Source organism: Diabrotica virgifera, chromosome 6 (assembly GCF_917563875.1).
Source record: "Diabrotica virgifera virgifera chromosome 6, PGI_DIABVI_V3a".
NCBI classification, from domain to species: domain Eukaryota; kingdom Metazoa; phylum Arthropoda; class Insecta; order Coleoptera; family Chrysomelidae; genus Diabrotica; species Diabrotica virgifera.
Genome location: NC_065448.1, coordinates 235,710,286 through 235,738,141, shown reverse-complemented (window position 1 = coordinate 235,738,141; position 27,856 = coordinate 235,710,286). Strand labels below are relative to the sequence as shown.

The 27,856-nt window shown below is 32.6% G+C and overlaps 2 protein-coding genes across 2 annotated transcripts in view; both read right to left on the bottom strand.

Annotated features, from left to right (window-relative positions):
- The window catches only part of LOC126886328 (zinc finger protein 208-like), a 118,609-nt gene extending 102,132 nt beyond the window's left edge, over positions 1-16,477 (bottom strand). Inside the window, exons 1-3 of the mRNA XM_050653201.1 lie at positions 16,378-16,477; positions 15,047-16,221; positions 5,360-5,651 (exon numbers count right to left, since the gene is read on the bottom strand). Of these exons, the coding sequence (XP_050509158.1) occupies positions 5,360-5,651; positions 15,047-16,221; positions 16,378-16,477 (1,567 nt within the window). The remainder of the gene's footprint in view (positions 1-5,359; positions 5,652-15,046; positions 16,222-16,377) is intronic.
- A 9,036-nt stretch (positions 16,478-25,513) lies between these two features.
- LOC126887330 (zinc finger protein 678-like) lies at positions 25,514-26,923 on the bottom strand. Its single transcript, XM_050654783.1, has one exon. It carries the CDS (start codon positions 26,910-26,912, stop codon positions 26,010-26,012), a length of 903 nt encoding a protein of 300 aa, XP_050510740.1. The 5' UTR covers positions 26,913-26,923; the 3' UTR covers positions 25,514-26,009.
- Between the last annotated feature and the right edge of the window lie 933 nt (positions 26,924-27,856).

Sequence of the window (27,856 nt, the reverse complement as noted above, 5' to 3'; positions counted from 1 at the left end):
AATTGGACTATTTGAGCAGTATCAGGAATGTTATAAAGAAACAATTTTTTAGCTTATAAACAAATAGAACCCCTCAGAAAATATTAGATTAAATTAAATTAAGTTAACGGCTTACTGGAAAAGGGAATGGCTTCCGTACCCTTTTCGAAGAAAAAAAATTGAATTGTGAGGAGTGGTTCCAGGTATAACCAGTCAAATTTGACCGGCATTTGCGACAGAGTTATAAACAACAGGATTTCAATCTTTGAACCATTACCTTTTTATTCCGGTCCTCTTTGTACAGCGGTTCCAAAAAAAAACTGATACGACTCTAAAGCGTGTTTTGTGGAAAATTGAGCAGTGTACTTTCTTCTTCTTCTTCTTTTTGTTTTTGGTCTCGCTGCAAGGCAATTACCAGCACGATTTATAGGAGATCTTGATGTAGTCTGGTTCTAAGCCATATCAAAATCGCTGACTATGTTCTTGTAAAAAGCTTTTGATGAGGTGTGATATAATGAATATGAGTTTTATTATATTTATTTTACTATATTTTGACGGATAAATACTTATTATTTACAAACTGTCACTGTCACGGCCAAATCTTAAAATTTGTCAGACAACTTCAACCTCAAAAAATTGCTGTTTGTTTGTTTATTGTATTATTTGTCTGTCATAATAAATATAACATAATATCAGAACAATCATACACTGCTCAAAATGATCAAATCTTACTAAGAGTCGTATCAGTTTTTTTAGGAAACAGCTGTACTTACATACAAATTTTCATATCTTTCTATACACTCATAACAAAAAAGATTTATGTCACCAAATTATTTTATTATTGATAAATAATTACTTCCCTAAAATTTTAGTTGAAAATTAAAGATTTTGTTTGGAAAATCCGAATTTTCCGAGGAAAATTTCCGCCGAAGGAAATAAAAAAAAATAAGAATCATCCCATGTTCGATACACCTAAAGAAAATTAGCAATATCAATCATTTTTAAAATTTTTGACAATAAATAAAAAAATATGGCATCCATAAAACATTGCCGTTGTGCTTATTTTTATTTATACAGGGTGTTGAACTTGTTACGATTTTCATATAAAATTGGTTATAACTTTGTAAATACCCTGTAACATAACAAACCTTTATATTTTTGTGATGGAGAAGTCACCAGGATTTCGAATATAAAATACAGGGTGTTCCATTTAAAAAAAAACATAAGTTTGGTCTGCCACCATGTTATCGAACACCCTGTAACATTCTCACTAATTTTGTAATGTTAAGCTCAAAGTTGGCTACAATATTTGTTATTAACTTTTATTACTACCCATTACTATAGCGGATCTACGAAGCTTTATCACACTAATCAATCACCCTGTATATATAGTCCGTCCGCTATAACCTTTCCCATGCGGTACAATTCATTTTCAATCAAATTAAGTCAAAATATAAAGTGAAACATACGCCGATGTGTATAGTATAGTATACAGCAGCGATTCTCAATCTTTTTGAGTCATGTACCACCAAATAATTTTTATTTTTTTTTCATGCCACCTATAACTGAAATACCTATCTAGCTAGGCGATCTAATTAACTACAATAGTGCCAATAGTGGTGTTGATTTTGGCTGTTTTGAGTTTTGTGTACCACCTCAACTAATGGAATGTACCACCAGTGGTACATGTACGACAGATTGAAAACCGCTGGTATACAGTATTGGGACCGTGAAAGTTCGGCAAAGCGACCCCTATTTCTACGCTCTGCAACTTTATTCGCACTTTTAATTACATTGTCCAATTATATTAGTCCTAGTTACTGGATAATTGTCAAAGCCATAGCCCAAAAAAATAATAAGAAGAAAAAATAAGATTTAGGTTATGTTATCAAAACGTAAACAATTGTATGTAGTAAATAAAATTAGTTATTAAAATGCAGTACTGCAAGCAAAATACAATTAATTAAATTTACCTTTATATAATAATTACATATCATATCAATATTGTGGAGCAATATAATTTTTCTGCTTCAATGACCGAAGGTATGAAATATACGTCAATTTGACAATTTCAATTGACAATATGAATTATTTAAGATAGTTGCAATATTTCTCCGTGACTCGCGCACGGTCGTTTTTCGTTTCCCTTCCAAGTACTTGCACACCGCGAATACAAAATGTATATAAACATCAACGTTCGTTTCACTGTATGTTTTGACTTAATTTGATTGAAAATGAATCGTACCGCATGGGAAAAGTTATAGCGGACAGACTATACCTACCCAAATGGCATATTTTACAAAATAGAAAATCAAAAATCAAACTGTGTGAGTTCAGATGACCACAGTGGCTGACTGTCAGCACAAATCGGCTGAGCGGCTGTATCCAGCATTGATAGGGAAAGCTTAGTAAATCTCTCAGCAGCTGACTTCCAGCGGTGTCGTATGAACGCTACCGCTTACTCAGTTGTCCAGCCACTGTGGTCGTCTAAATGCACCCTATGTAATATATAAAATATGAATGTAATATAATAATATGAGAAGAAGAAGAAGACCCGAAATTCAATGTGGTTCCAAGGAATATAGACACATAAACTCCATCTAATTTACTTACCGTTGCACGTCATCCTCGTCATATCCCGTGACGTCACATGATACCAACACGAAATATTTAGGCGGTAGGTGTGTTATTTTTTAGAATCACTTTGCCGAGTACACTGGAATTACAGCCACTAGACATATTTTATTATATACGCGTAGAAATAATATTTAAAGATTTCTATTAATGTTAACTTAAAGAAATACACAATAATATGTTTAATTTAATTTGTATAAATGGATTATAAAGCGTTTTTATAAAGCACCTTTGTTCGGAATACACTGTAACTATAATCAAACAAAGGTGACATTTTGGCATAAATTGGTAACATTTATTTGACAGTTGCAGTAATGATACTTCATATTTGTTTATATTCTTTACTATAAGTATTTATTTCATTATATTTACTGTTTTTATTATGTACTTTAACGTAAGATTATAACTTAATTCTTGTTTTCTATTTCTTAAGTTTTTATTTATTTACATTGAATATTAATTTGTTTTGCTGTATAATCCACTTCCGCAAAAATTATGTGTTGTATTTTATTTAAAATGAATTCAAGAATTTTCTGTAATTGGGCAACAATGTCAACTTAGATCTCTAACGTAAATAATGACGTGCAACGGTAAGTAAATTAGACGGACTGTATGCTTCTATATTCTTTTTTTTTTATTTATTTATTTATTAACGGGATACCACCCAATTTAATATATACACAAAATATTATAATTATCTAGTGATACAATAAATATAAAGATATAGTAAATATGTATGACAAAAATTGGCGATGCAGCTATATATATATATATATATATATATATATATATATATATATATATATATAATACAAAGTAAATAACAAATATAAATCACGTAAGATTACAAAATTTTTTTAAACACTGTCTACAAACATTTTCCGAAGCGCACAGCAACAAATCCAGGTCTATTCTATTTCCATTTAGAATGATTCTACTCAGCGGAGAATGCCTACCAAAGTTGCAGCGATGAAATTTAATTGCAAAATTTTGGGATGTTCTAGTAACTCTAGAGGGAACATTAAAGTCAATTAGAGACAGTAAATCATTGCAATTAATTTTTGAATTCAGTATTTTATGAAGAAACAAAACATCAGCATACATCCGTCTGGAAGATAGCCTAGGAAGGTTTAATTTATTTCTAATTTCTGAGTAGGAATGGTCACTTAAAGGTTTGTGTAATTTAAAACTTAAGTACCTAATGAATTTATTTTGGACTTTTTCAAGCTTGGCTATATGGACTTCATAAGTGGGTAACCAAACAACTGAGCAATACTCAAGAACAGATCTAACTAGGAAAATGTAAATCAGTCTGATGAAATTAATGTTATGCGAACATCTAGAAGTTCTAATAATGAAGCCTAACATTTTAAATGCCTGGTTATTCACATAATCAAAATGAGCGCAAAAATTTAGTTTGGAATCTAATTGAACACCTAGATCTCTTACAGTTGATACAGCCTTCAGTGGTTCTTCAGCTAATTTTGTAATTATAAAAGAGGTTGTTAATTCTTCTACAGAAACTAATAAAGTGACATTTTCCAACATTAATGCTCATTTGGTTCCAATTGCACCATGCCATAATTTTGTTAATATCATCTTGAAGTTTTTCACAATCTGAGACGGATTCGATAATTATATAGATTTTTAAATCATCAGCAAATAGCAGAAATTTAGAGTTAATTTGAGATTTAATGTCATTAACAAATATATTAAAAAGGAAAGGCCCTAAGTGGCTTCCTTATGGAACACCAGATGTTACGGAAATTTCACTAGATTGAAAGTGTTTAATTTTAACAAGTTGTATTCTGCTAGTTAGGTAACTACATAACCAGTTATACAGATTGCCCGTAAATCCAATAGCTTTAAACTTGTTACACAACAATTTATGATTCACAGTGTCAAAAGCTTTGGAGAAATCTGTATAAATAGCATCCACCTGTAGTCTCCTTTCCAAAGCATCAGATATGTATTGCGTGAAAAGTAAAAGATTTGTAGAAGTTGATCTACCTGAAAGAAAACCATGTTGCTCTTCAATTAGTACATTGCATAAAGGTGTTTTAATAGAGTCTCATATTATACTCTCTAGAATTTTAGGAATAGAAGAAAGAATGCTTATTGGTCTGTAGTTAGCTATATTACTCCTGTCACCTGATTTATGAATAGGAACAATAAAACTAGATTTCCACAAACTTGGACAAATACCTGAATCAAGTGAATGAGAAAACAGAAAATATAAGGGACGGGTTAAAGTACATCTACAATTTTTTAATAGTATGGGTGGAATTCCATCTGGTCCAGAGCCTTTAAAAATGTCTAAATTGGCTAATTTTTCAAATATGATTTCAATAGATACATTACAAGAATTTAGACTCACTGTTTTTTCATATTCTAAGGTGGGCTGTATTAAATCATCATTTACTCTGTAAATATTTTGAAAGCATTGCGCAAAATTATTAACAATATCCGCACCATTATTAAGCACTGTGTTTCCAAGAAACATAGTGTTTGGTAGACCATTATTTTTGCGTTTGTTGTTAACAAAATTCCAAAAGTGCTTTACGTTTGAACTAATTCTAGATTCAGTTTGACTTATATAAATATCATGACATGACCTGCTTAATTCTTTGCATTTGGTTCTTTGATGGTTATTGGATAAACCTAAAATCTTATTCAATACTTCAGTGAAATATCACATTCATGATGTAAGATACTAAAAAATGAAGAAGATAAATCATTTTCTTACCAATACTATACTCCTCCAGTTCGTTTTTTATTTCAACTTTAATTTCATTAGAGACATCTTCTAATATATGGTTTTCTATTTTAATATCCTCTGAATCTGAACAATACTCATCTGATACATATTCCTGTCCATAACTGCTTTGATCTAATTCAGATTTAACTTCTATACTGTTATATTTCTGTAGAGAATCTCCTTCATCTTTAATATGTGTTAATATTTCTTGGTCGCTAGGGTCTTTAATATCTTCATTACATTCCATATTAAATTGAAATAAAAATATAATCATGCACTGTTATCCTTAAGAGGATCGGAACGTATTTTCGGCTGCAATGCTATTCAAATGGGGATTCATTGTTTTCAAATCCTGAGAAAACTAATAAGTATTTTGGAAAAATTTAAACGCAGAATGAAAGATTACGTTATTAGCGAGGGCCGAAAGTCCCTGAGAACTTCTACAATGTTTATTTTAATAAGTTACAGGGGTGAAAAAACTAAGAGAAAATTTAGTGTGATTTTTAAATTCAAATATCTCATTCAAAATAAACTTTTTATTTATTCTAAGGGACTTTCGGCCCTCGGTAATAATTTAGTCTTTCATTCTGCGTTTAAATTTTTCAAAAATATTGATTGGTTTTTTCAGGATTTGAAAAAAAATGAACACAATGCCGTGGTAATATTTTCCAAATCTGTCTTTGTCTTACAACGCACTCAACCGAATATAATATTGTCAGCGTCAGCATATAGGGCTTTTCATTCACAGTCATTTGTTTCGAGCTTCTGTCATGTGTCACATAATATTAATATATCTACGTCATACGTTATTGGTATATAACAATGATACAAACCAAAGACGTATGGCGTAGATATATTAATATTATGTGACACATGACGGAAGCTCGAAACAAATGACAATCGATGAAAAGCCCTATATTGTCAGTCAGACACTGACAATCAGTGACAATTTTAAATATTTGACATTGCATCGGGAATATTTTGAGAAATTGATTAAATATTATTGATATATAGTGTATTTGATAAATAATTGATTTAAGACGTGAACTTAATAAAAAGTTATTTATTGTGTATTATTTGTGAAAGATCCAAGCAGAGAATACATCAACATCAGATATATCCTGTGATCCAAGTATTTTGTTGTTAGAGATGTTCAAAATTGTAAGCGTTCCAAAATAACAACATATTATTAAAAAATCACTTTAACACTTTTCCTCTTTTCTCGATTGATTATTAGTTTTTGTTGTACAAATAAATTATTACAATCACTGAAAACATAGTTAGTGAAAAAATTATCACATTTATTAACTGAATTAATAATTTGCAATTATAAAAATAACAGTTATCCAAGAACATTCAAAAGCCATCTCTTTAAATTAATTATGACATTTTCAAGTAGAATGACATTCTAGTAATGTTTACATATCCACACCAGTGTGAATTTTACTACACGTAATTTGCCGTGTAAAGACAGAAAAAGTAGGGATACACGTAAAATATTTGCGAATTATGTACCCATAGCATTGTTTATTTACACAAACATTTACATTGTTTATACTGGTCTAGTTATACAATGGTATTACATATATTTAAAATACGTAAACCCGCCATATTACATCCGCCATTTTGTTTTTTGCAATTTAGACTTCAGATTCGTAATTAGCGACCTCAAAAACCCCTGGATGCCTAATTTCATGCAAATCAAAAAAAGCTTTCATATTTTGGCCATCTTTTCGGGTTTTTGGACCACTGTGCGACGGGACCCTATAACTTAAATAGTAGAACCTAAAAGAAAACGTTTGAGCACTGTGCCGTCACTTTTCAGTGGCACATGCGTCTACAGTGGCGCATCAAACTTTCCACTTATGGACGGGATACACAAATTAAAAAATACCCTCCCTCATTACCAGAATTTAATTTTTTTCATTTTTTTAAGTTTTATGTGATTAAGACATAAGATTCATCGTAATTTTAACCCACCGCCCCCTTCTCCCTGCCCCCACCATCAAAAACTTTATTTTTCGATTTTATTTTTTTTTGGTGGGATGCAATCAATTTTACAAAAGTGTGGACACGAATTTTTATTCTCCGCAGTTTAATAGTTTGATTTTAACGATACAAACGAGCAGTTCTCGGTGTATTGTGTGTTATTGTGTTAATTAGTGTTCCTTTTGTTAATTTTCTTTATTGTTTATAATAGGTAGGTTAGGTAAGTGATTAAAAAAAATATATAATGGATGAGACCTCGGGTGGCACTTCGCCACCCGAAAATAAGGACGCAGAGGAGGATAGGTATGTAAATAATTTTATAGATTTAAATAATAGATATAGAACCGAGGATAAAGGTCCATATTTTGTATATATTGAGAGTACTGATAAGCATTTGGGAAGAATTTTCCCAATCCGGATTGGTCACGTTTTGTTGACTGACAATTATATAAAATCCGATGTTCTTGATATCAAATCGATTGGTCTTAATCGCGTTAAAGTTATTTTTAAGTCTTATGAAAAAGCTAATTATCTAGTTAACAATAAAATTATGTCTAATAATAACTTAGTAGCGTATATACCCAAATTTTTTACACACAAGAAGGGTGTGTTGAGGAATATTGACACATACTTTTCTGAGGAATATTTAAAAAATGCCATAATATCTAATAAAGAGGTGGTTCAAGTTCAACGCATGAAACGAAAGGTAACAGATAAAGACGGGAATATTTCATATGTAAACAGACAAATGGTTATTGTTCAATTTGTAGGAAATGAACTTCCTCAAAATATAACAATTAATTTATGCAATTTCTCTGTAGAACCATATATATTCCCCGTTGTTCAATGTTTTAATTGCCTGCGATATGGGCATTCTGCCAAGCAATGTAAAACCAAATCTACTCACTGTCGAAACTGTTCTAGCCTAAATCATACTTCAGACTCTTCTTGCGAAAAATTCTGCATTTATTGCCAAAATAATGAGCACTGCTCTACATCCAGAGATTGTCCAGTATATAAGAAACAAAAAAATATCAAACAACTCATGGCCAGGGAAAATATTACATTTAAAGAAGCTGAAAGATTGCATGATAATCCATCTTATGCCAAGATTTCTACAAATAATAGATTTTCTGTTCTTAATAATTCCACTAATTTTCCCTCTCTGCCACTCCCCAGTACGTCCCAAACTCCAAATTCTAGCTTTTTGCTACGTAAACCCATTGTTCGAAATACTTCACCCAAAAGACAAGTGAAAAAACGTAAGCCATCTGCTCCGGAGTCTCCACCTATTTCTCCGTCTCTGCCTACTTCTTCCCATTTTCAATCAAAAAAAACCAAATCTTCACATAATCCCATCATACCAAATCCTCACAGAGATGACTTTATCCAATATAAGGAAAAACTAACAAGTCAGATAATAACCGTAGTTAAACACGTAGTTAATTCAGATTCATCCGAAACAAATTACAATTTAGAAGAAAATATTAGAAATATGATCTCCTCTATATTAAGTCCTTCAAATCTAATTCCAGAAATCGATATTGAATCTTGTTCTGATGATTCAATCCACTAATAAGATAAGTACACCCAATAGTAAAAACATTAAAGTTATCCAATGGAATATTCGTTCTTTCTCTAAAAACCATCCAAGTTTATTAAATTTTTTACACAATGATCCTGTAGATATTATAGCTTTATCAGAAACCTTCAAAAAACCAAACCATTCTTTTAAACTAAAAGGGTATAAGATTATCCGACAGGATCGTGCAAATGGCTTTGGTGGTGTTGCCATTGCAGTTCGCCAAGACATTAAATTTATAAATTTTCCTATTACTTTTGCATATAAAAAAGATTTAGAACTTTGCGCAGTTAAATTTCCGTCCTTAAATATCATACTAGTATCGGTGTATAAACCACCTAAATTAAATGTTTCTAAATCAGATTGGTCAAATATTTTTCGGCAATTTAATTCTCCTGTTATTTTCTGTGGCGATTTTAACAGCCATCATACACTTTGGGGATCTCATATTAATAAAGCTTGTGGTAATCAATTAGTAGAAGCCTTAGATGACAATAACTATGTTGTTCTCAATAATGGTAAACCAACTAGAATTTCTCGTCCAGAAGAGCTACCTTCGGCGGTAGACATTACATTTTGCTCTGCTAGTTTGGCTAGTGATTGTTGTGTATGGGATGTCGTACCAGATGCGTTAGGTTCAGATCATTGCTTAATCAAATTTGAAATTATTAGGGATAGAGTTATAATAAATAAAAATCCAGCATCTAAATGGAATGATAAATTAGCTGATTGGTCTGCATACTCCACTATACTGGAAAATTCGTTAATTAGTACAAACCAAAATCTAAACTCCAATCTACTAAGCTTCTCTATTTTTATGGAAAAGGTCTCAGAGGCAGCATCCGCAACTATTCCCCTAAAAAGAGCAAGACAACAAGTAACTCAACGTCCAATATGGTGGGATACCGAATGCTATGATATGTTTCGTCGCAGAAAAGAAGCCCTGAACCAGTATAAACGTGTCTCAAACTATACAAACTATTGTCAATATCAAAATGTAGCTAGTCAAACTAAATTACTATTTTCTAAAAAAGCTCGAGATAGCTGGATATCTTTCATAAGCAATATTAATAAAAACACGCACCCTACTAAAATTTGGCAATTTATAAAAAAAATATCAAACAAAGACTCAACGGGATCGGACAGTATATCAGCTGATATGGTGGACGATTTTTTTGAGTTTTTTATTCCCAAATTTGCATCAAATAAAATCGACTTCAGTAAATTCAATAGTAATGTAGCATGCAATGAATCATTTTATATGCCTATCAGTTTGGAGGAATTACGATTAGCAATCAAACAATCTAAAAGTACAGCACCGGGTTTTGATAGCATTACATATAAAATGATTGAATACTTGCCTGAAATTGCTAAAGGAATTCTTTTAAATATTTTTAATAGTTGGTGGTTGCAAGGATTATATGAAAAAAGTTTAAAAAAAACTGTAATTTGCTTACTTGCTAAACCCAACAAAAATTTAAGTCTACCTAACTCTTACAGACCAATTTCATTAATATCATGCATTACAAAAACATTTGAGAGAATTATCAAATTAAGAATGGAACTGCATTTTGAAAGTAATTGTTTATTACCTATTAATCAGTTTGGATATCGCAGAGGCAAAGGCACCTCTGAAGCATTAGCTCAATTAGTTTCCGACATTCAGAATGCACTTTCCGTTAATCTTATAACGGCATGCTTGTTTTTAGATATTAAAGGGGCTTATGATACTCTGGATATTGATATTTTAACTGTTCAGCTCATAAAATACGGTCTAAATTATAAATTCGCACAAAGAATCACAGATTTGTATAGGGACAGAGAAGTTTTCATTCGAGATTCAGAAAATCACATTTACGGCCCTCGATTATTATCAGTCGGAATTCCGCAAGGTTCAGTCCTAAGTCCAGTACTTTTTAATATCTATACTGCAGAATTGCATGACATGTTAAATGAAACAAATAATACAATTAAAATTATTCAGTATGCAGACGATTTCTGTATATACAGCAGCCGTAAATCATATAATGAGTGTTTATGCGATTTGGAACTGATAATGCAATGTATAAAAAGATGGTCTATGGCTTTTAATTTCACGTTATCCCCTGAAAAATCTAGCATCACCTTTTTCACTAGACATAGGTTAAGTTCCCCTACCAGTATAAATTTAAGTAATGTTGATATAAATGTATCCTCTCACCATAAGTATCTGGGCGTGGTTTTGGACAAAAAACTAACCTGGACACTACATGTGAATCACATTATCAACAAATGCGAAAAAGGTTTAAACATGCTTCGTTGCATATGTAAAGCTAGATGGGGTGCCGACCCAAAGATAGCATTAATGTTCTATAAATCGTATATTCGGTCAATCATTGATTATGGATGCTTTTTATATGGTTCATCGTCAAAATCTAATTTATCAAAAATCGATCATATTCAGTATAAGGCAATACGTATATGTATTAGTGCGTTTAAGTCAACGCCATGTGCTGCAATTCTAGCAGAAGCGCAGGAACCTCCTCTAAACCTTAGAAGAGAATTCTTGTCTAATAAGTTTCTATTAAAGACCAGGACTTTAGACTCACATAAATTATTAAGTAAAATTAACAGTCTCACTGAATATAACTTAACAAATTCTTATTGGAGAATTAAAACTTCTCCCCCTCTTACAGATGCTTATCTAGAAACTAACAACTTTAGCATTAACACTAAACAAATATTACCCATATATAACCTTTCTATTGAGGAAATCGCAATCTTTCCAAAGATCATAAAACCTACATATAGAAACTTACCATGCCAAAACAATAAAATTATAAAATTAATCTTATCTGAATTTTCTAATTATAAATACATCTATACAGATGGTTCAAAAACATGTAATAGTGTAGGTAGCGCTTATTATGTTTCTAATATAAAAAGTGGTAATTCTTTTAGACTACCTAAATGTACATCTATCTTCACTGCCGAACTTTATGCTATTGAAAGAGCCCTAACTTACGCGGTTGAACAGAACTTTGGAGACACGGTTATACTATCAGATTCTTTATCTGCTCTTGAGGCAATATCACAACCAATAACCAAAAAACACAACAATGAGTTGTTATGCCATATTAGAAAGACAATCGCTCGATTTAAAAATAATAGTAGTGACTTGGTCTTTATCTGGGTAAAAGGACATGCTGGAATCAAAGAAAATGAGATAGTGGATGAAATGGCAAAGAATTCGGCAACTTTAAATGAAATAGTAGATTTAACAATCTCCAGCGATTACATTCCAGAATTGCATAAAAAATTAAGAAAGAAATGGGAAACTATTTGGCTTAAGTTTGTACAAACTTCGAGGAATCCATACACTTACATATACCCACAACTTCCGCAAAATATCCCACATATATTTGATTATCACGTTACTCGGTTTTATTCCACATCCCTAAGTCGCTTAAGATTAAACCATGGCAATTTTCCTGCACATTTAGCTAAAATAGGAATGCGTATCAACTCTCTCTGTTCATGTGATAACTACTCTACTGCAGATTTAAATCATATAATCTTTAATTGTGAACTTAATAAAAACCATACGAAAGCACTAATTGCTAGACTTCAGGAGCGGAATGTAAGTTTACCGCTGAATATTTCACATCTACTAAGCTTCAATACCAAAACTATTAATGATATTATCATACAATTTCTTAAAGATTCTAAAATAAAAATTTAATATGACATCTTCAATCTTCAACTTTCAAATATATGTGGCAAAAAGTTTATCTAATGCCATCCCCTCTTTGTGAACACACACACACACAATCAATTTTAAAATTTCAAAAAATTTACACGCATAGTTAAGGCTTTTATAAAACACGTCTATTTTTATAGACCTGTAGGTTAAATGTACATAACCTCAAAAAAATTTTAAAATTTTTTTTTTGAAAAAAAATATATAACTTTTTTTTGGGGATAGCTGCAGATATAATTTTTTCTTAGTCTTGTGTATTTTATCAAACACTATATTTCTAATTTTTTTCAGATTTTTCTGTAACGTTAATCACCTTCAAAAATCCAAAAAACTGTTTTTTAAGGGGGTTTGAACGTGTTTTTCTGATTTTTAAATATTCTAAAGAACTGAGTTACTTCAAGTTACATATAACCTATAAAAACAAAATTGATTTGATATATTATGAAGTCTATAAAATGGGGAAAATCCCCAAAACCTCCCAAAAAACAGTTTTTCGGATTTTTGAAGGTGGGGAGCCTTACGGAAAAATCTGAAAAAAATTAAAAATATAGGGTTTGATAAAACACACAAGATTAAGAAAAAATTAAACCTGCAGCTATTCCTCAAAAAAAGTTATACGCTTTTTTGAAAAAAAAAAATTCTTTTAATTTTTTGAGGTTATGTACACTCTACCTATGGGTCTATAAAAAATAGGCATATTTTATAAAAGCCTCAACTATGCCTGTAAATTTTTTGAAATTTTAAAATTTATTGCATCCCACCAAAAAAAAAAAAAATAAAATCGAAAAATAAAGTTTTTGATGGTGGGGACAGGGAGAAGGGGGCGGTGGGTTACAATTACGATGAATCCTATGTGTTAATCACATAGAACTTAAAAAAATTAAAAAAATTTAATTCTGTTAGTAAGTTCTGTTAACTTTTAATTTATTTATCCCGTCCATAAGTGGAAAGTTTGATGCGCCACTGTCGACGCATGTGCCACTGAAAAGTGACGGCACAGTGTTCAAACGTTTTCTTTTAGGTTCTACTATTTAAGTTCTAGGGTCCCATCGTGCCTAAAATGATTAAGAAATTTCACCTATAGCGGCTCTTAGTCTACAAGGTTAAAAAGTATTTTCATTTTCATAATAGTGATGAATTTTCATAATAGTGATGCTTTAATAGTATATTATTCAACGAGCATGTAATGATGGCTATTACTCACGATGATGAAGTTTGCGACACGAGCCGTAGGCGAGTGTCGTAATTCATCATAGTGAGTAATAGCCATTACATGTGAGTAAAATACTATACTTTTTCTACGACCTTTTTTTTATTAGTAGAAAAATATAATTATCAACTACTAACATTATTTAAAATCGAAAGATTTTATTTTTCATAAGAAAACATATTTTATATAACTATGGCAACAAGTTAGAATTACCTTTCTTGAGCTTATGAAACAGTTGTCATTAGTATCATGGTATACAATGGCGGTGGCTTTTAAAAATAAGACATATTTTAAGGCAATTACACGAAAAAGATCGTTTGCTCCCAATAAAAATCTTTTGTACAATCAACAGTAAATGAAACATAATTCATTGATATAAATTTCATATTTCTAAACCCTTTTACGGAATTAGTAGCCATTTTTTATGTTTACCTTTTTAACGTCAATCTTAAAATGTCAAATGTTGAAATTTAAACGTAAAAAATATTCTGACCCATTGTTACAATTAAAAATGCTTTAAACATTTTTCGAAGTTAATTGTTGATATAAAGTACCGTGATTATTTTATTAAATAAACAAGTTTAAGTAATTTTATTTGCTAATAATAAGTATATTAAAAGTGCCATGCACCACTTGAATCTAACTTCAACCAGTGAGTAACTTCAGCCCGTGAGTAATGAACTATTACTCACGGGTAAAGAAATAGGTGTTATTATCTATTCAAAAATAGTGAATAATGACCATATTGTTAAACGGTCGTAGAAAACTGTATACCATTTTTATTCAGTTGCAATGCGAAGGCAAAACAATCTTACTTTTCAATTAGAATACGGAGCGCAGTCCAGTCCTTTGAATCGCGATTTTCGGCTCTTATTGGAGCCTCATCGGAAAGAACGTAGGCACTGTTCTCCATACCCCAACTGACCAGCGTCGAGACGGGGGATGTGAATTGCATAGTGTACAATTCCTTCCCTTTGTCTTCACTGCAGCATCCATTTGGCTTGCAAATTGTAGAAGCCTTAGAGGTGTCACCAGGGAAATGTACCAATAAGTTTTCAATTTAAAAATCTTTAGTAATGTTTTTAATATTTTCAATATTATTAATTTTGCTATTAAGATTGAAAACTACTTCATCTTTAAAAATGTTATAATTTACGAGTTCTTTTGACCTGTGTGAATAATCATATGTTTATTTAAAGAATAATTGAAGGAAAACTGTCTAAAGCATATTTCACAACTATAAGGTCTTTCACCTGTGTGAACTCTCATATGATGATTTAGACTACTTAGGTGACTAAATTGCTTACTACAAATTTCACATTTATAAGGTTTTTCACCAGTGTGAACTCTCAAATGGTTATTTAAAGTTGATCTTTCACTAAACTGCTTGCTACAAATTTCACATTGATAAAGACTTTCACCGGTGTGAATTCTTAGATGATAATTTAATTTACTTCTTGTAATAAACTGCTTACTACAAATTTCACATTTATAAGGTCTCTCTCCAGTATGAACTTTCATGTGAATATTTAAAGTACTTTTCAGAGTAAAGTGCTTACTACATATTTCACATTTATAAGGTCGTTCACCAGTGTGAACTCTCATATGATTACTTAGAATTGATTTTTCAGTAAACTGCTTACTACAAGTTTCACATTTGTAAGGAGCTTCACCTGTGTGAACTCTCATATGATGATTTAAACTATTTAGTTGAGTAAACTGCTTACTACAAAGTTCACATTTATAAGGTCTTTCGCCAGTGTGAATTCTCATATGATTATTTAAACTACTTTTTGTAGTGAACGTTTTACTACAAATTTCACAGTTATAAGGACTTTGACCATTGTGGATTCTCATATGATGATCTAAATTACTAAACTGCTTACTACAAATTTCACATTTATAAGGTTTTTCACCACTGTGAACTCTTATATGTTTATTTAATGTTTTCTTTTCACTAAACTGCTTACTACAAATTTCACATTTATAAGGTTTTTCACCACTGTGAATTCTCATATGCACCTTTAAATTACCTTTTATAGTAAACAGCTTACTACAAATTTCACATCTATAAGGTTTTTCACCTGTGTGAACTTTCATATGATGCTTTAAACGTATTAGTTGATTAAACTGCTTACTACAAATTTCGCATTCATACGGTTTTTCCCCATTGTGAATTCTCATATGCTGCTTTAGATTACCTTTTGTAGTAAACAGCTTAGAACAAATTTCACATTCATATGGAGTTTCGCCGCCAGTTTTCAAATCTACTTTGGCAGAATTGAAAGGTTTGGTAACTGCAACTTCCATTGTACTATCCTGTGGAGCACCTAAAATAAAAACCAAATTATAAGAATTTGTTTTTGTCCATGAACATCAGGCAGTGGCGAAGGAAAGTATCCGACAGGATAGGATGGAAGAATATTGTTAAGCAGGCCAAGACTCACAAAGGGCTGTAGCGCCATTAGAAGAAGAAAGTGTTTTACCAATGTGGATTCTCATATGTCGCTTTAAATGACTTTGTAGAGTAAACTGCTTACTACAAATTTCACATTCATGAATTCTTTTATCAGTATGAATTCTCATCATCTCCTTCTTCTTCGTCCTGCCATTCACGTTCACATTTGAACATAAACCTCTTCAAGTCTTCCTTTCCATTGTTTTTTATTGTACGCTACTTGTAGCCAATTTTTCCCGGCAGTCCGTTTCAGATCATCTGTCCATCTCATAGGATGACAAGAATTGTTATGTGCCATTTGTTTAGATCGCTCCTAGCTATATGTCCAGCGTATTCCCATTTCAATATTAATTGATTTTTTTGTACCACATCGGTGACTTTGGTTTTCTGTCGTATCCATGTGTTTGTTTTCCTGTCCTTAAGTGATATGCCTAGCATTGCTCTTTCCAACGCGTGTTGAGTGACTCTGAGTATGTTCATATTCTTTTTTGTGATTGTCCATGTTTGTGCCCCATATGTTAATATCGGAATAATGCATGCATAAAATAGTGTAGTCACTGAAGGTTTCCACCTCCGATTTCGTTGAACCTTCATCGATTTTCATGAAAATTGGCGAGTATTTAGAAGATACTTCAAGGAACAAAGGTGATATGATGCCAACTTGCGCTTTTACCCTGGGGGTGGAAGCCACGGGGTGAAATTTTTTTTAATAAAAAAATACCAGAAATCGATAGAAGGGCAACTTCTAAGCAAAATTTGTTATATGAAGTTATTAACATAAATCAATACTTTTTGAGTTATTAAATATCAAAAATTTTATTTTTTCTTAAAAAAATGCATGTTTTAAAACTGTTTTTTACGTATTACTCAAAAACTATAAGCTTTTGTAAAAAAACTATTATCACAAAAATTAAAGATAATAATTTAATACACCCCCCACTTAAAGAACTAAATTAATGTTATTTCATAGTGAGTTATGGGTAATTGAATGTATATTTTTTTCGATGAGTACTCAAATCTAAGTATTCAAGCTTACATAACGGGAAAACGATGCATTTTATAGAATATACTTGTTAGGTACTTATCAAAGTACTTCGGAGTACCTATCAAATGAGCTCCAGTAGAAGTTAATAGCATCAAAATTAAGCAAGTTGTGATGAAAATAAGAGAAACCTTTCGATTTTTTTAGGAAAAAGTGAAAAATAAAACATACGCCATTTCTACAAAAATTCAAATTTGTAGTAATCCTCACAAGAATTTCTTTAGGTTAACATAGTTAATGATTTCAACAATTTTCACCGGTTTAGAATGTATATTTTTGAAAAAAGATACAATTTAAAAAAATCAGAATTTTTAAAATTATCGTACTTTTCATTTTCTTTAAAAATACTCAATATACGTAATGGTAGGGGAGCCCAAGCGGGGATTTTTGCAGTTACTCGAGCGCGTCAGATTATCATATGGGGAGAAACCTGGTACACTGTAGATGTACCTCTACCATATATTGGCTCTTAACACAGAGGAGTTCGTTAAGGGGGGCCCGAAAAAAAAAATCTATCCTTAAAAAAACTCGAAATTGTCAGATTAAGATAAGGTAAGTTAAGTACATTCAAAAGAGTGTATATTTCAAAAATTTGACGATTTGAGCCGGGCGTAAGGAAATGGGCGAGTCCCAAAGTTTCACAAGAAAAAAGCGAATATTTCGCGAAATAATTGACAGATCGAAAAACTAAAAAATATGTGCTCAATATTTTTTAAAAATCTATCGAATGATACCAAACACGACTTCCCACGGAGAGGGATGGGGGGTAAATTTAATATTTAAAATACGAATCCCACGATATTTCGTGAAATGAACATCAGATCGAAAAACTGTAAAATACACTTATTCAATATTTTTGAAAAATCTATCGAATGGCACCAAACACGACCCCTCACGGAGGTGGGGTGGGGGGTTACTTTAAAATCTTAAATGGGAACCCTCATTTTTTATTGCAGATTTGGATTCCTTACGTAAAAATAAGTAACTTTTATTCGAAACATTTTTTCGAATTATGGATAGATGGCGTTATAATCGGAAAAAACGATTGTTGGAAATGGAAAATTAAATTAAAAAATGGCAAGCGCCCACTAAAATGGAAAACTTTACTTAACCTTTTTTGGTTTTAGGACCTACTCTTCACAACCCAATAGATCCCCAAAGCGCTCGAGTGACTGCACATTTAGCATACTTTGCTCCCCTACCATAAAAAATGATATACAGTGGAACTTGGTTATAGCGTCATTGAAGGGTCCAGTAAAAAAATGACGCTGTATCAGAGTGACGAAGTCACTCAGAGTGGGAAGAACCTTCAATAAAGTCGAAGTGAAGCTGACAGATGCCCTGGGAGACTTAGCTCTATAATATGATAAAAACCATCTGAAACCCAATCCCACAAAAACCCAGGTATGTGCTTTCCACCTGAGAAACAAGCATGCCCGAAGGTCGCTGGAGGTGGAATGGCGTGGTCAGATGCTGGAACACAACAAGACGCCAAAATACCTTGGCGTCCGTCTGGATAGAACTCTGTCTTACCGATACCACTGTCAAGATGTTAAGAAGAAAGTAAGTGCCAGAAATAATATCATCCGCAAGCTAACTAATACAAAATGGGGAGCACAACCACACACTCTCCGCACTTCTGCCTTGGCATTATGTTTTTCGGCCGCGGAGTTTGGAGCACCAGTATGGACAAACTCTGCTCACGCAAAAAACGTCTCTAAATGAAACGGTCCGTATAATATCGGGTTGCCTGAAACCGACACCTATCGAAGAGGTATACCCCATTGCTGGAATTGCTCCACCACCAATCAGGAGAAAGGTCACGTCAGAGGTAGAACGGAAAAAGCAGGAGACGGACCGAAGACACCCCTTATATGACCACCAAACTCAGCCAAGCAGACTAAGATCTCGGAAAAGCTTCCTGAAAACATCAAGATCCATCCCCGAAGCGCCAGAGACGCGCCGAATACACCTATGGCAAGCGTCAACTACTGCGACACATTTTCCTCCCTCGGAGGAAATGGCTGCTGGACACAATTTACCGTATCCGACTTGGAAAGCGCTAAACAGACTAAGAACCGGCGTTTCACGTTGTGCTAGTAACCTGAAAAAATGGGGATACCAGGAGGACGATACCTGCGACTGTGGCGCGGTTCAGACCAGCCGGCATCTACTATCATGCACAGAGATGAGAGAGACCTGCACAGAACAAGACTTAATTATAGCAAATGACAGGGCCATCTATGTGGCCAACCATTGGAAATACAAAATTTAAAGTTGTTGGTGTTCCGGACACGGAAAGTAAGTAAGTAGAGTGACGTTATAAAAGAGGTAGAAAAAAAAATGAAATTTTAACCAGGCAAAATTTTATTACAGCAATATTTGCACTATGTATTGTATTACAGCAGAAAATTTGACTCTTTATGATGGCACTGACAAATAATAAGAAATCATAAACTGCCAAGCTTACATAACTGTACACAAAGGGAAAATGGGCTTTTCTCACATTCTTGGAAGGAGCAATGTCGCAAAGCTGGAAACGCATTGCACTTTCTTCTTCATAAAATGAAAAAACAACAACCTACTGTAAAATTTTATGACGCTATAGACGAGGGTTACTTTATTTTTACCGCTAAAACCGGGTTTTTAATAATGTTATCGAATAGTTTTTGGCCGGACCTATTAAAAATTGACGTTACAACCGAGGTGACGTAACTACCGAGGCCGTAATATCCAAGTTCCACTGTATAACTAAAGTTTAGTTTTTTCTGTTTCAAATACTTAACCCATTTTACTATTTCCGTAGAGTAAAAAATAACAGAGATAGAAACGTTTAAAATTTCAATTTTGCTGCGAGAACCATTTAACGTTTTATTGTTAACAAAGTGAGAGCTTTAAAAGACTAAATTCGATATTTTTAAATAGCTCTTAAAAATAACTTTTAATTAATTTTTAGGTGAACCTGATATCTTAAAAATTAACGGAGTTATTTACAAAAAAAACAATTACATTTTTTGGAAAAATTTTTAAAAGATACATTTTGAAACATTTTTGGTGCATAAATTTTAATGCTATCAACTTGTTCGAGGGCTTATTTGATAGATATTTCTATGAACTTTGACAAATGTTTAATAAGTTTATGTTATAAAATGCATCATTTTGCAGGTATTTAAGCTTGAATACTTAGATTTGGGTACTCGACGAAAGAAATATACAATTCAATTACCTATAACTTACTTTTCGTTAACATAGAAAGGTTTTTCTAGTAAGGGGTTTATTTTATTTTTTATTAGCCTCACTTTTGATAATAATAACTTTTTTGTAAAAACTTATAGTTTTTGAGTTATCTTTGAAAAATCGGTTAAAAACATGCATTTTTCTCACGAAAAATTAAAATCTTTGATCTTTAATAACTCAAAAAGTTTTGATTTATTTTAATAACTTTATATAACAAATTTTGCTTATAATGTGTCCCTCTATCGAATTGTGGGGTTATGTTTAATACAATAATTTTCACCCCCGAGGAGGGGTGGCATTCACCCCCAGGGTAAAAGCGCAAGTTGGCACCATGCCACCTTTGTTCCTTGAGATATCCTCTAACCACTCACCAATTTTCATGCAAATCGATGGAGGTTCAACGAAATCGGAGGTAATAGCTCATATCCACCTTCAGTGACTGCACTAAAAAACTTTAGATCTAAGAAGTTGAATTTGCTGATTTCTGCACTTTCTTCTTCTTTTTATTTCTTCCGTTTTAATTTTCTTAATACTTATACTTAATACTTATTTAGTATTATTTTTTGTCCTAAATCCTAAAACTGCCCCCCAGTTTTTACAGGACTTTTGTACTATAATCACTTTTGTAAACCGGTCACTCAAAATCTATTGTGACTTGCCCCCCCCCCCAGTTTTTTTGGTCTAGAATCGCCACTGGTTGTTGGAAATGCAAATTCAAAAAAGGTTACAATAAAAACAATGCAGTATACAGATTTTTTTAAGTGGCAATATTTCGCGTCACAATCAAAAATTAAAAAAATTCAGTTTCGTCATTACTTGGCGAAAATAGCAGAAATTGTTACCAACAGGGGATCATTTTCTTTAAAGTACATGTTAACAAATAAATCCGATAGTGCTTGAAATAAATTTTCTTCAAAATAAAATTTTAAATAAAAATCTTCCCAGTCCTCAGGCATTTACATCTCCATGTGGAGTGTCAAAAAATGAAAAAGAAACCCTTATCAAAAATCTCAAAACCAGAATGCCTTCAAATAGATCACAATTTTGGCAAAACCTTTTTTTTTTGCTTTTGTATTAAATTTTGTTTGTTAGGGTTTATTCGGTCTAATAAAAGTGGTTTTTTATTGAATACGTAGATTTAATAAATTATTCAAAAACTTATTTGGTTGTTTAATTTTATTTTCTATAACAATATGCTAAGAAAAAACACCCCATATACATCCGTAGATGCTGTAGTTTTACTTAGCAATTCCTAATATTACTTACAATTTTTTCCCAGTATCTGCCATAGTAGGCATAAAATTAGGATAAACTACTGCTCCTTTTTTTTTAACACAGTTTATTTACAGATTTATTGATATAAAGTAAAATCGTCTCTAACCGCATTGTTGTAACAATTTTAGCACCTTTTAAAAGTTGCAGATTCTTTGAAGTCCATTTACTCATTATTATAAGTACTGTAGATGCGGTGGTTTTCCTTAGGAGGGAGGGCAGAGTAGCCATCAGGATTATGTCATCCGCAAATCGTAGATTACTGAGGTAGCGGCCATTGATGTTTATTCCCTTACATTTCCAGTTTAGGTTCTTAAAAACGTCCTCCTGACATGACGAAACAAGAGAGGAAAATACAAAAACAGCTCCGCGAACTAGCTAAAGACGAAAAAGAAAAGGGAAAAGAAGTAAAAATAGGTTACAATAAAGTTACAATAAATGGGGAGGAGTGAAGATGAAATAGAGTAGGTAAACGAAAAAAATAGAGAAATCTTTTCCAAAAAACCAAGGAAACAACAAACGAAGGATAGTAAAGACGATGACGACAACGCAAAGACAACGAAATGGAATTTGGATAAAGAAAACATATAGAAGGAAAGGATAATCAACAAGAAAATGGACAAATGAAAAATGACATTGAAAAAACAGCTAGCACGATAGACGTGGAAGTGAAACAAGGACAATCCGCAAAAACTAGAATAAACGAAAATAACAACTTAAAAATTGGTATATGGAATTTAACATCACTTAGAGGAAAGGAATGCGAATTAGTGCAAGAAATGGAAGAATTTGAAATGCAAGTAAATGCAGTAAATGCAGGTAAAGAAAAAATATCAGACAATTACACGATTTATTACTCCAGGGTAGACAAAGAACTTAGAGCGAAAGAAGGAGTAGGCATAGTAACGTAGTAGTCACTGACAACAGAAAAAAGAGAATCAGATTTCAAACCTATATCGTCGAGAATAATATACATAAAAATAGAAATGGAAGAGGAATGGTACATAGTGCAAATATATGCACCAACAGAAGGAACGGAAGAAGAAAAAATGGAAGATTTCTACAATGAACTACAGAATACCCTAGATGAGATACGAGAAAAATGTGAAAGAGTAGTGTTAATGGGAGATTGGAACGCAAGGATAGGGAAAGCTGAAAACAAAGGACTTGGGTGCATGTGAGGACATGGTAAAGAGATACTAAACAGAAACGGAAATAAAATGATCAGATTCTGCCAGACAAACGACCTATTAATAGGAAACTCCTTTACACATCAAGTACTGCAAGATAAATATACATTTGTGGCAGAAGGCAGAGATGCAAAAAGCACAATAGATTACGTAGTCTAAACGCAAGAAATGAAACAAAATATAAAACAAGTCTGGACAGAACAGAGAGCAGAGATCAGAACTCATCACAGACTGGTAATGGCAGAGATGACATGGCGAAAACCGGTATAACAAGAACAGATAGAATACAGCAGAATAGCAGAATAAAAAAGCTAAAAGATGAACAAAAGAAAAGGAGATATGAAGAAGAAATTGATAAGGAGTTCAAAATGGAGGAGAGAAAGAATATAGAAATGGATATGGAGGAAAAATGGGAAAAATTTAAAGAAGTAATAATGAAGAGGGCAGAAGAGATATGCGGAAAGCTAACGGTCAGAAAATTAAAAAAAAGACGGAATGGTGGAATGCAGATATACAGGAAGAAGTGAGGAAAAAGAAGAAGGCGTGGAAAAATTACAATAGTACAAGAGAGGAACAAGATAAAAAAGCATATCAAAAACACAGAAACATAGTGAAAGAACTAGTAAGAAAAGGAAAGAAAGAGAGTTGGAAGAAGTTCGGTGAATCACTAAACCAAAATTACAGAGACAACAACAGATACTTCTGGAATAAAGTAAGGAGCCTAAGAGGAAAGAAAAGAACTCAGAGGAGTAAAAGACAAACAACAAACTAAAGACAAATACAACAGAGATACTAGAGGTGTGGAGGGAATATTATGAAGAGAAATATATGGGCGAGGAAAGTGAAGAAATAGAGACAGAGGAAACCATAGAACAGACAGCAGCAGACGAAAACCAAATGAAGAAATAAGTACAGAAGAATTGGAAGAAGCGATAAGTAGAATAAAAATAGGAAAAGCGAGCGGAGCAGATAAAATTGATCCCGAAATGATAAAATGGATAGGGAAAGAAGGAAAGAAGTGGTTGCTGGAAATAATGAGAGAAGCATGGAGAACAAACAAAATGCCGAGAGAATGGGAAGAAAACTTACTGATCCCAATTCACAAGAAAGGTGAAGAATCCACCTGTGGAAACTATAGAGATCTTTGCCTCTCATCAGTAGTGTTCAAGCTCTATACGAGAAAAATAGAAAGAAGATTAAGAATAGAGGTAGAAGAAAAACTTGAGACTAACAAACAGAAGTCAGAGCCAAAAGGCAAACAGTTGACAACATAAGCATACTACGAAATATAATAGAAAAAAATACTGATCGGGGAACAAACATTTATATGACCTCTTATGAGGAAACTATTAGAGATAATTAAAAGTACGTACAGCAGAGTGGTGGAAAAAGTACAAATGGGAGGTAGCAGATCACTAGAATTTAGGACGAACAAGGGGATAAAACAAGGAGCACTCTGCTGCACTAAGCCCACTCCTATTCGTCATAATTATGGTTAAATTATTTAAAAATGTAAAAAGAAGAACAAACCACTTAACAATTATAGGCTACACGCACCTAACACCAGTTATGATAGAAGGATTACTGTATGCGGACGACATCGTTCTCTTAGCAGACAACCTGAGAAAGATGCAGCGACTAACGGATGTATGGACTGAGGAAATTGAAAAAATGAAATTAGAAATAAACATCAGCAAATGCAAGACGATGAAAATAGGTCAGCAGGAGCAGGAGATTGAAGGCGAAACACGAGTGTTCTGTACCAGCCTACGAGCACCTGGGCACGATAATATCGAATGACGGCGGAAAGCTAGACCTAGAAATTGCAAATAGGACAAACAAAGCTACGAAAATATATTATGCGATTAATAATACGATACTGGGAAAACGGGAAATCAGCCAGGAAACAAAAATACACGTCATTATACAATCACGGTACCAACTCTTCTATATGCAAGCGAGACTTGGGTCACAAATAAAAGACATGAAAGTGCCATAAATGCAGCAGAAATGAAGCAGCTGAGAAAAATAGCTGGAAAGACGAAGATGGACAGGGAAGGAACGAAAACATCAGAAACGTGGTAAGTCAGGAACCAATAGAGAAAAAAATTGAAAAAAGAAAACTGAATTGGTTTGGACATATAACTAGGATGAACGAGAACAGACTAGTAAAGAAGGTGACAGACGCCAAAAGACAGGGGAAAAGAAGAAGGGGCAGACCTAGAAAGGGGTGGATGGAGCAGATCGAGGACATCGGGACAAAGAGAGGGAAACCAGTGCAACAGATGAAGGAAATGGCGGGAGACCAGAAGGCGTGGAAGAAATGGGTAAAAGATGGATAGGTGATACCAAAGTCCGACGCTCTTATAGGGCATAAGGAGAATGAGAAGAAGAAAAACGTTCTCCAAAACTAAGGTGAATAGTTTGGGTGATAGCTTCTTTTATTAAGTTAATATATCCGCTGTCTATTCTACAATCTTGTATTGCGTTTATTACGGCCGTGTGTTCTATGGTGTCGAAAGCTTTTTTGTAATCCACAAATGCTATTTGACCTATTACATATAATTACATATAATTTTGGAATAGTGATTTGTTTAATTTTATCCCACAGGATTGAAAACAATATATTTGGGAGGTTCAAAATAATTTTTTTAAATAAGATTTTTTTACATCTGGTTTAGAAAACACTTTAGAAAAAGTCACGCGTAGCCACTGAAGAACATTCTTAAACAGGCTAAAGGAAGATTCATATTATCCGTTCGGGCATGTAGCGTTTCGTTTCCGAAAAATATAAAAACCTGATTTTACAAAGAGTTGTCTGATACTATACGCTCTGGACAGTATGAACTGTTCATATTTAAAACCATAAAATCAATATTTTTCGGAAACGGATGCCCGAACGGATAAATACGAATCTTCCTAAGACTCACAAAGGGTTGTAGCGCCATTAGAAGAAGAAGTTTTACCGGTGTGGATTCTCGTATGCCGCTTTAAATATGAGAAGAGAGTAAACTGCTTACTACAAATTTCACATTTATAAGGTGTTTCATTAGTGTGAATTCTCATATGCATCTTTAAATCACTTTTTTGAGTAAAGAGCTTACCACAAATTTCACATTTATAAGGTTTTTCACCAGTGTGAACTTTCATATGATAACTTAGATGAGTTAGATGACCAAACTGCTTACTACAAATTTCACATTTATAAGGTGTTTCACTAGTGTGAATTCTCATATGACACTTTAAATCACCTTTTTGAGTAAACAGCTTACCACAAATTTCACATTTATAAGGTTTTTCACCAGTGTGAACTTTCATATGGTAACTGAAAGCACTTAGATGACCAAACTGCTTACTACAAATTTCACATTTATAAGGTGTTTCACCAGTGTGAATTCTCATATGCATCTTTAAATTACCTTTTGTAATAAACAGCTTATTACAAATTTCACAGTTATAAGGTTTTTCACCAGTGTGAACTTTCATATGATAACTGAAAGCACTTAGATGACCAAACTGCTTACTACAAATTTCACATTTATAAAGATTTTCACCACTGTGAATTCTCATATGCATCTTTAAATTACCTTTTGTAATAAACAGCTTATTACAAATTTCACAGTTATAAGGTTTTTCACCAGTGTGAATTCTCATATGATTATTTAAACTATTTTTTGCAGTAAACTGCTTACTACAAATTTCACAATTATAAGGTTTTTCACCACTGTTACTTCTCATATGTATCTTTAAATTACTTAGTTGAGTAAACTGCTTACTACAAATTTCACATTTATAAAGATTTTCACCAGTGTGAATTTTCATATGTATCTTTAAATTACCTTTTGTAGTAAACAGATTATTACAAATTTCGCATTTATATGGTCTTTCATCAGTACATGCTTTCGAATGTACTTTGGCAGAATTAAATGGCTTGGTACTGGCAACTTCCATTGTAATATCAGGTGGGGCATCTAAAATAAAAACCAAATCATAAGAATTTGTTTTTTACTAAAAGCAAAATACAGGATGTAACAAAAATACAGGTCATAAATTAAATCACATATTCCGGGACCAAAAATAGTTCGAATGAACCTAACTTACCTTAGTACAAATATGCACATAAAAAAAGTTATAGCCCTTTGAAGTTACAAAATGAAAATCGATTTTTTCAAATATATCGAAAACAATTAGAGGTTTTTATTGAAAATGGATTTATGGCAGGAGGATCTTAAAGAAAAATTATCGTGCAATTTGTGCACGATAAAAATTTTATGGTTAACAAAACCCCCATAAAAATTTTATGGGGGTTTTGTTCCCTTTAACCCCCCCAAACTTTTGTGTACGTCTCAATTAAATTATTATTGTAGTACGATTAGTTAAATTTAATATTCTTAAAACTTTTTTGCCTCTTAGGGTTTTTTCGATAAGGCAGTTTTTATCGAGTTGAGGCTTATTTTTTAATATGTTTACTAAAAATTTTATGGGGGTTTTGTTCTTTAAACCCCCCAAATGTTTGTATACGTTCCAATTAAAATATTGCTGCGGTACCATTAGTTAAACACAGTGTTTTTAAAACTTTTTTGTCTCTTTGTATTTTTTCGAGAAGGCACCTTTTATCGAGATATGGTTTCTTTTTTAATACGGTTCAAAATATACCTAAAAATGTAAATCATACATAAATTTTCATATTATTACCAAGTCTCCATAATCGTACTTAACCATATAAAAGTATGTGGTAGATTTGACAAATCTTCAAAATATCTCGA